A 10,334-nucleotide genomic window follows, 5' to 3' on the forward strand; every position below is an offset into this window, starting at 1 on the left:
TTCTAGTGCATGGCAGCGCTCAGCCACCTAGGACTCCAGATTCATTGCTCTGCTCTGGCCCCACAGGTGGCAGGCAAAATAGTCACATGTGTAACATTAGAAAACAAATAATTAAAAATGTAAATATTCTAACAGTACTAAAAGTGGAGGAGAAGGGTGAGAGAAGGCAGAAGTCAGTAGATACAAACTGTCTGCTCACCCAGACCTTCCTGGAGGCCGGAAGAAGACAAAACAGAGCATTGGGGATGGGGGAGAAAATTCATTGTGTTGGGCACAAGAAGGGAAAGATGAACGGGCTCATCACAAAAGTGTTTTGACTCTGCAGGCTGTGTGTCGCAGCCCTGTCTGTGAATAACTTCCGTGACAACCGAGAGGCTCTCTACGGTGTGTTTGATGGAGACCGGAATGTGGAAGTGCCCTACCTTCTCCAGTGCACCATGAGTGACATCTTAGCTGAGGAGCTTCAGAAAACGAAAAATGAAGAAGAATACATGGTCAATACATTTATAGTCATGCAAAGGTAAAGGCTGTCTTCTTCTCTTGCTCTTAGGGATGCTTCTCTGTCATTAGAAAAGTTGGTTGCAGCGTTCTCAGGGCATGCATGGCTGAGTGCCACAGCTGCTCTCCGGCTTCACTGTCAGGGGTGGGCTGTGCTTCAGTTTGAGACGCACTGATTTCCCTTCTAAGTCAGGGAGGGAGAGGGGTTCATCTCACTGCCCTGAGCCTGAGTGGCCTCTACTGGAAACACAGTTTCACCATTTACAACTCAGCCTCCCCCAACCACAGGGACACCGTAGGCTCCTTAGATCTTCTGTATGGGGAGGAATTCTCTCTGGAATGGGTCATGTCTCTTCCAGTTTGTGGACTAACAGGAAATGCTTTCACTGGTTTGAAACTGAGTGGTTCATATTTTAGACCATTTTTGTATGTTACGCTTCCTCCCTTATTCAGTGCTAATGCACGTATTGCTGACTTCCGGGCTGCTGCCTCTGTCTCACTGTACCTGCACCAGAGCTTCAGGTCACGGCCAGAACCAGGCTGTGTGACTTGGACATTTAGTGTCACATGCTACAAGGGCTCCTCCAGTCAAAGAGTTCTTCATTCTTTTGTCACCTTGAGGCTTTATGGATTGTAGAGGAATTGCCTCATTGTGAAAAGTATACTGGAGGCCCTGCTCTTACGGGATCTGTGGCAATAAATATCCGAGTGCTTTGAAGGCTACGGCAGCACTGATGAGCTCTCTCTCTCTGTCTCTGTCTCTGTCTCTGTCTCTGTCTCTGTCTCTCTGTCTCTCTCTCTCACACACACACACACACACACACACACACACCATCGAAATAAACCTCTAGTAGACTCCGGCTCAAACTTCTCCTCACCAGTCTTTGTGCATCTGGCCATGGAATCCTACAACAGGCCCACCTGCAGTGTCTTCTTTGTGACTTTTGTCTGTTAGTTAACAGGTTATAGGACCAGAGAGCACGTCAGCCCTTAGAGTAACTGCCTGGTCACCCAGCGTGTGTGGCTCGGTGCCCCTAGCTTCCACAGCTTCTGTTCCAGTTGTTTAACTTAGGTTCTGGCAGTGCTTCAGGGTCTTCCTGCCCACATTAGGCAAGAGGCAGTTTTTTATAACTGCCAAGGCTCACAGCGGGAGGCTTGGAGGAATGACCGTTGGTTGGCCTGTATGCAAGTTCTTTGCTCTTTATGATGGTCAGTACTTACAGGTGCTCCAAATAGTCCGTAAGTGCCTGGGTTAGTGGACAGTGGAGGGGACAGCAAAAACACGGTGTCTGATCCCAGAATGCTGTCTCTGTAGCTCTTACAGATCAAATAGTGAGGATCCGAACAGTCTTGGCTGCACGGACAAGAACATCAGTGAGCATCCATTAGAAAAACGCTGGGGAGGACCAGTCTGCAGTCCACACATGCACATACTGTGCTTGTACCTGTTCTGATTTTTGTGGGAACAAAGAGGATTTGGAGAAGTGGGTGGGGAGAGAAGCAGTACTTTCCTGATATTTGGGAATATAGTACTGGGGCCTTTTAACTGACATAAGGCAGGTTTTAGCCAAAAGGTAGTCCTTCCCTAGCACCTGAGCAGATACCTCTCCATGTGGATGTGTGAGGGTCAGACCTTTCTCTTCTTGGAGGCTGAGTGGCTTTGCTGGACAGGGCTGAGTCTAATCTCTGGCCCTGTACAGTAGTGCCATCTTTCTTCTGAATGGACACAGTGTAGTAAGGTGTTTGAGTGTTCACCCTTCTCTTTGGGTTCAGGAAACTGGGAACGGCTGGGCAGAAACTCGGTGGTGCTGCTGTCCTGTGTCACATCAGGCATGACCCTGTGGACCTGGGAGGATCCTTTACCCTGACCTCTGCTAATGTTGGCAAGTGCCAAACGGTTCTCTGTCGAAACGGGAAGCCGCTGTCTCTGTCCAGGTCCTATACCATGAGCTGTGAAGAAGAGCGAAAGAGGATTAAGCAGCACAAAGCCATCATCACTGAGGTGAGGAGCCAGTTTTCCTCGGACAGCAGGGGAAGGGAACAGCACCCCCGGTGGAGAATCCTCAGGAAACACGTGCCTTCAGAGGACACTGTTGATGTTAGTTCAGATTTAGAGTTCCAAATCCATGGTATTACAAAGTAAATTCCTTGGTGCTATCTGTAGATTACTGAGGAATATCGCTAGAGTTTAGATATATAAGAATAAGATCAGTTGCATGGAGATGGGAAGGCTTCATGGGTACTGTCTCTGTGGATCTCAAAGGCACCGGTTACATGGCTGAGAACTGGACTCCTGAATCACATTCCTGCTTTGGTATCTCAGCTTACTGACCTGTAAGTCTTGGTTTTCTTGTGTGCAAAGTGGGAACCAGATGCTGCCTTACTTTACAAGGGTAGTCTGACAGCACACTATGGTGTCTGTATAAGTATATAAGTATTTTCTCTTTTGCCAGTTGAGTACTACTGTTCTCAGTGGGCAGGAGACAAAGTACAATGTCTAGAGATATATTTGATTATCAAAACTGGGGCACTGCTGCCATAGAGAGAGAGAAGCTAGGTCTGTGGCTCAAGAGCTCCCAGCGCGGGCATAGTCCCACAGCAAAGATTTGCCCAGTCCCAAATGGCAAGAGTATTGCTGCAGTTTTTGCTCTCTCTTTTTTTTTTTTTTTTTTTCCCTCGGAGCTGAGGACCGAACCCAGGGCCTTGCGCTTACTAGGCAAGCACTCTACCACTGAGCTAATTCCCCAACCCCATAGTATTGCTGTTAAAAACAAACAAACAAAAAACAAAAAACAAAACCTAGAATAGAGTATAGCGCAACCTACTGCCAATGAAACTTGAAAACTCTTTTGCAGTTCTTTGCTAATTTACCAGCCTGTCGGTCCCTCACCGACATGTCTGCTCCCAAGAACCTAACCCCTGTTAGCAGCAAAACTCAGAGCAACAACTGTCTGAAGATGAGGGGAAGGGCAGTGTCCAGAAGAGAAAAAGAGGCTGTGTTGAACATCCCAGAAAGACACCAAGAAGCCATGAGAGCCTGGACTTGAGCACATATATAGATTTAGTTCCCTGTCTGTTCCGGCACTGAGGGTTAATGTGGATGCTGAGCACAGCTTAGGGAGGGGCCATCCAATGCCGCACAGTAGGGAGGGAGCTGAGGCAACCCTGGAGAGCGAGTATCTGCTGCATGAACCTCAGAAGCAGGTCAGCTTCTTCTCCCCTTTTCTGTGCAGCTTCTCTTCCTCACTTCTGCTTACTCTTCTCCGTCTTCAACAGTGAATACTTCTCACGCTGTCCCTTCTGTACCTTGATGATGTCCTCAGAGTACAAACTGGGCAGAAGCCTGAAGGGTGGCTCCCATCCAGATCCCATAGCAGACAACAGCGGATTTCATTACTGGAATCAAGGGGGTTTCAAACTGTGTGAGAGCCTGTTTTACTCATCTTAGTTCCTAGACTGCCCCCTGGTCTAAGCATAACTGGTGAGGTCACGTTGGAAAGGCACCCAGGACAAGCAGATACGCAAGAAGCACTTGCTAATCCAGAGACTCACAAAACTTGCATTCGTCATTGTGGAACCTTCTGTGGCAAGAAGTGTTAGAAGTAGGAGCGTGGGGATGAACATGGCTGTAAGCCAGAGACCCTCACACCCAGAAGGTGGAGCACACAGCAGTGCGTGTAGCTAAGATGTATAAGGACTCATCTTTTTCCCCAGCAAACGGCCCGGATTTGGCTGCTGGTCTAAACAGCATGAGCCGTCTCAGGCAGGACTCTGGTTTCTACATTTGTCCTTGGAAGCCAGGCTCACACTAAGTACAAGAATGGGCACTGCTGTTAACACTGCCTCTCCAAACATATGAGTACTGTGACTCAGATGCAAACATCCGTGGGTCGCACAGGACTCCCTCGCCCTCCTCCATGCTGGCTGTGCTGCTGGGCAGGGTCATGCGGTTGAACTGTCCCTGCCCCAGGTGTTTCTATGGCATGTGCCACTTTAGAATCTAATAAGCATGCTTGCCACGTGAGGCTGGACAGCAGCTTGTCATGAAGAGACCCACCACCTAGTATAAGTGTGGTCCCTGTTAAAGGCATAACCAAAGCAAATACTTCCTTTGTCCCTGTTGCCCCTTACAAGCCCAGGTCTGTACTCCGGCCCTTCCACACAGAGTGTGTGAGCCTCCTCCATGGGTGCCAACACTTCCCGAGGACCCAGAGGCAGGCTGCTTGGTAACCACATGTGCTCAGTGCTCACTGTCTCTTTGGAAATTCTTCTTCTAGGATGGCAAGGTCAATGGAGTGACAGAGTCCACACGCATCCTGGGCTACACCTTCCTTCACCCCAGTGTGGTGCCTCGCCCCCACGTACAGTCGGTGCTTCTGACTCCACAGGATGAGTTTTTCATCCTGGGCAGCAAAGGGCTGTGGGACAGCCTGTCCATCGAAGAGGCTGTGGAAGCCGTGCGCAACGTTCCAGATGCTCTAGCCGCCGCCAAGAAGCTATGCACCCTGGCCCAGAGCTACGGCTGCCACGACAGCATCAGTGCTGTGGTGGTGCAACTCAGTGTCACGGAAGACAGCTTCTGCTGCTGTGAGCTCAGTGTGGGAGGGAGCATGCCACCGCCCAGTCCCGGAATCTTCCCGCCCTCCGTCAGCATGGTGATCAAGGACCGGCCCTCAGATGGGCTGGGCGTGCCGTCCTCCAGCAGCGGCATGGCATCTGAGATCAGCAGTGAATTGTCTACCTCTGAGATGAGTAGTGAGGTGGGCTCCACAGCTTCTGACGAGCCGCCGTCGGGAGCCCTGAGTGAGAGCAGCCCCGCCTACCCCAGCGAGCAGCGCTGCATGCTCCACCCGGTCTGCCTGTCCAACTCCTTCCAGCGCCAGCTGTCCAGCGCCACTTTCTCCAGTGCGTTCTCTGACAACGGCCTTGACAGTGATGACGAGGAACCCATTGAGGGCGTGTTCAGCAACGGCAGCCGGGTGGAGGTGGAAGTGGACATCCATTGCAGCCGGGCCAAGGAGAAGGAGAGACAGCAGCACCTGCTTCAGGTGCCAGCTGAAGCCAGTGATGAGGGCATTGTCATCAGTGCCAATGAGGATGAGTCAGGTCTGTCCAAGAAGACAGACATTTCTGCTGTGGGGACCATTGGGCGACGCAGGGCTAACGGCTCTGTAGCTCCCCAGGAAAGGAGCCATAATGTAATAGAGGTTGCCACAGATGCACCTCTCCGGAAGCCGGGAGGCTATTTTGCAGCCCCTGCTCAACCAGATCCAGATGATCAGTTTATCATCCCCCCAGAGCTGGAAGAGGAAGTCAAAGAAATCATGAAACATCACCAGGAGCAGCAGCAGCAGCAGCAGCAGCAGCAGCAGCAGCAGCAGCAGCAGCAGCAGCCACCACCTCCACCCCAGCCGCCACAGGCACAGGCACAGGCACAGGCACAGGCACAGAGGCCCTTCCAGATGGATCACCTGCCGGACTGTTACGACACACCACTATGACCCAGCCTGCGTACTGTTTTAAACAATAAACTAACCAGAGAGGCCGAGAGAGTGTCCCAGGCTCACGTTAAACCAGGGGTGTTGCTTCATGCCCTCTCCCAGACACTGCCCCGCCTGTCTCTGCAGCTCATCTCTAGGCTCTCTTTGTATTAGTTACTTTTAATAATTAACCACTTTTCTTCTAGTGACACTTTACCAATATGATTTAAATTTGTTAACTTCTTTCCCTAACATATCAACTGTGTAAAGACAAAGAACAAAAGGTTTAATATATTACAGAGAAACAGTAAATGATAATGTAATATTTTTAAAAATGGCTTTTTGTTGTTTTGTTCGTTTGGAAGGCAGGGCTAGTTGCCGTTGCTAAATGATTTAATAATACTGTAATGTGTATTTCTTTGTGGGGAAAGCTTTTTTTTGTCTTGAAAATGATAGACATTTGTAGAATATGGAGACTAACTCCTAGGAGTTGCTTTACTCTGTCAGTGACTTAAGTCACTGGGACTCACTAATTTTCTCTGAGAGAACAGTTGATTGAGAAATTTCTATTGTAAATAGCTCAGTGTTACATAATGAAGCTTAAAGTGTTTGTAGTCTTGGCATAGGGACACGGCCGAAATAACTGACTCCTTCCTCGCTCTGCAGAGCCTCCCCTGCCCCAGCCACCTCGCCCATGTGCAGTGTGGGCCATTTGCTCAGTGTGCTTCTGTGCAGATAATGTGGCCCTGCTCTCGGGAGCCCAGAACCTTTTACAGACACTTTTTAATTGTGTTCCTTCCTGCTGCCACAATCAGCATGACTGTATAGAGTCCCTTAGACCAGCCACACATCCAGAGTTATATGGAAACAGAATGCCCAAATGGACATGTCGTAATTTTTGTTATAATAAATATGAAATTTACAAGTACTGGAGCCATCTGCTTTTGTCTCAGCATCCCGGTGTGTCTTACAATCACACCAGCTTAGGATTGGAAGGAATAGGTGGTGGGGGTTGAGATTAACCCACATGGGTTTGGGGTTTGTTTCCTTAACACTCAAGTTCAGCTGCATACAGTGAATGAGGTAGTGAAATTGACCTTCTGGTCAACTGTATGCACAACTGCTGTTACCCTTTTCTTTCTATTATTATGCAAGGTAGACACTAAAAGAGGACTGAGTGGACACTGCATAGAGGAGAGCCCTGCAGAGAACCTGCACACCTGCAGAACCAAGATGGTTTTCAACCCTTCCAGGAGACCATGTGTGCATCCCATGCACCTTCCGTAGTGACTGTCAATTAAGAGCTGTCTGTGGAAGACTGGGGACATCTACTCTACCTGTCTCCCCTCAGGTGTGCACTGAGTACTACTTGGCAGCCCAGACCACTGACCGAGACCACAGAATGAGTTTGCTCATTACAGCACAGGGTTGAACCCGGTGCCTGAGGGAGCTGTGTTTCCCAAGTGTGGCAGAGGCACTGTGCCTTGAACTGGAAGTCGAGTCATCCCAGGGCATGATCCTGTCCGACTCTCTAGCCCTTCCCTCCCATACTGTCCGTCATACCATGTGGGGCCTGGGTCAGAGAAGCCACACAAGTTCCTAGTTTCCCAGTGCCTATTCCCCATCCAGCCGAGCTGACTTTCCAGTTCATCAGTGCTTGTGTGGCTCTTGTAGAGCGGTCAGAACCTGTGGAGGCCTCAACCAGAGTCAGTACGTGTGGACGGTGATGGCACCAGACGCAGCCACGTGGCACACAGCAGGCGTGGGAGAAAGCAGCAGGGTAGATGCTGTGTTTGTGCACCCACAGCCCATTGGTGCGCACATCTCATGTCAGTTCCGTCACTGAGACATCGTGTGCGCTGCATATGCGGAACTCTGCAGATAGAAGTTCCCTCTGGGGACTCGCAGTACATAGTACAAGGGGAAACGTTTACGTTGCATCCATGTGCAGGGACTGAAGAGGTACAGACATACTGGAAATCTCCATGCTCTTAGGCAGGAGCCTCCCCAGGCATTTCCTAAGGGAAATCTATTCACTTCTGTCTACCAAGTACATTCTAATAGTGTGTGTAAAGGTGCTCATAAATCTGAGGAGGATTTTGAACATTAAGTACTTTATTCATGCCTAAAGCCATGATATCTGCACAGCGGGCATTAAGGAGAAAGGGTTGCCCTGAGGGTCCTGTGAGGAGAGCCAGACCACTGGGGATGGGAGTGAAGAGGAGGAAGCAGTAAGCCCACTCCTGAGGCTGATGGCTTTGCTGGGGCCTGGACACTGGTTCCTGTTGGATACATGCAGCCTCCAGTCTCTGCCCTTATCCCCCAGGCCGGTCTGTGGCCAGGGCCAGGCTAGTGTGGCCCGCTTTCTTTTGATCGCTTTTGGTGTAGCACCACCTACTGGAGAGTAGTTTTTAGGGTGAGGTCATGGACTCCATTTAGACAGAAGAAACTGTTTAACAGGTTTTTTTTTTCAACCTGTAATAGAAAGTAATCCTGAGCACTAATTAAGTGTGGCCCAGATGCTGTAGTAAATCCTAGTTTCTGTTGCACCTTGTACCAGTGTCTGCTTTGTAATGTATCATTGGTGACCACTTGATTCCTATAATAGCCAACTTCCCATGGGAAATTAAAATACTGAAATAACATGTTACCAGAATTCTAAGTCTACCCAGCATCTGTCTACCCTTGCCTTCCCTAGGGTAGAAAACAAAGCAAGACAGAAAGCATTAATGGTATGCCTGCAGTCTACAGAGTAAGTCTGTGACGTCACTGTTGGCTGGAACTAAGGGAGGGGGAAAAGCCCATTGGCCTATGTTGACTCTCATCAGAGGATCTTGAATCCTTCCCTGGGGCTAAGCAGAAGACTCACTGAAAAGGGGTATTGTACTGTCTGTAACTGCTTCCTGAGTGACGGATCAGAAACTCACTAAAGCCTGACATCACCCTTCCAGCATAGAGCTAGGCTGGTCAGAAAATTGGAGCACAGCACAGGGGCGGTAAGTGGCAAGTGGAAGAAAAGATGAACTGTTGATGTGGGGACTCTCCTTGGATTTCTTCTCAGTAAACACTACTATTTCCCTTTCAGTTCATCTCTGTAATCCCCGTGTTGTGCAGACTGCTTTCGTCACTGTCATTGATCAGGCCTATGCCGATATGGATCGGTATGTTTGATACTGTTTGAAAATGTACATAACTCTAAAGCATTTGTGATAGCTTTTGGTTTCCCCCTTTGCTCACCCCTCCCTCCTGTATTAATAGGAGCAAAGATCACAGTTAGCCCTGCTCAGTTAAGGGAAGAGCCCTGCCCTGCCTCCCTGAGTCCCATGTCCATCGAGAATCCGTGGCTGGCTCAAAACCAGCACAAGACCTGCAGGGCCAGGCTGGGGTGTGATCTTGAGAGGCTTTGAGGGTCAAAGCCAACACCAGGTTGACACTAATCCCACATAAATGTCTGAAAGCAGAATGGTGTGTCCCTCAGAATGGCCACCACCCCTTCTAGAAGACATTGAACATGTCAGGAAAGAATGAGCAAATCACCCTCAAGCCACTACCTTCCCCGTTTGGGGCTGTTCTGTTTCCTGGCCTCAATTTGTGTATAAATAAGCAAGTACTGGATGTGTTGGCCTTTGGATCACTTTGTTCAAAGAACACAACATTCTACCCTGTGTAAAGGGAGAGGAACAGAATGTTTGGAGAATGGCCTTCCTCCTGCCGACAGCTGGAGTTTCTCTTATCATTCTAATCCTCTAAGGACAGGAAAGAGCTGCTGGCATCACACACACGTTTTTCACTTTCTGCTCTCCTATCTTGTTCCAGTGAACTTACTTAACTCTGAGGAGTAGCCCTGTCTGTTAAAAGGACATCAAAATGGCAGTTGGGACTTTTTCAGTGTCCTATGTCCAGTCCTTGAATGCACCCGTACTTACTTCCAACTCTCTAAGAAGACCACCTCCCGGGGTTGGGGATTTAGCTCAGTGGTAGAGCGCTTGCCTAGGAAGCGCAAGGCCCTGGGTTCAGTCCCCAGCTCTGAAAAAAAGAACCAAAAAAAAAAAAAAAAAAAAAGACCACCTCCCAAATGATACCTGGGAGTGCCTGAGCCAGCTCCAGGTTAAGAGCTGCCTTGAAGCCAGGACTAAGCCAAGCAATATCCTTGATTTGCCTCCAGATCTAGTGTACTTTCGGTGACTACCTATAGAGTGCCTCAGCAGACTGTAAGCATCTCACGCCTCCCAGGAGCAGCAGCATGCACTGGACCAGCTTCCTATCACAGGCAAATACATACGTTCCTCTCCTATTACAATGTCACCTGCCTGTCATTTTCACCGTTGAGCCCTCCGGTTATCAGATGAAATTCTG

General features: G+C 49.3%; 1 protein-coding gene across 1 annotated transcript in view; it reads left to right on the forward strand.

The window, feature by feature from the left end:
• Positions 1–6,905, forward strand: part of Phlpp1 (PH domain and leucine rich repeat protein phosphatase 1) — a 222,488-nt gene extending 215,583 nt beyond the window's left edge. The window contains exons 15-17 of the mRNA NM_021657.2: positions 326–520; positions 2,272–2,500; positions 4,776–6,905. Coding sequence (NP_067689.2) covers positions 326–520; positions 2,272–2,500; positions 4,776–5,999 — 1,648 coding nt within the window. The 3' untranslated portion in view covers positions 6,000–6,905. The remainder of the gene's footprint in view (positions 1–325; positions 521–2,271; positions 2,501–4,775) is intronic.
• Positions 6,906–10,334: the final 3,429 nt, after the last annotated feature.

Source organism: Rattus norvegicus, chromosome 13 (assembly GCF_036323735.1).
Source record: "Rattus norvegicus strain BN/NHsdMcwi chromosome 13, GRCr8, whole genome shotgun sequence".
NCBI lineage: Eukaryota > Metazoa > Chordata > Mammalia > Rodentia > Muridae > Rattus > Rattus norvegicus.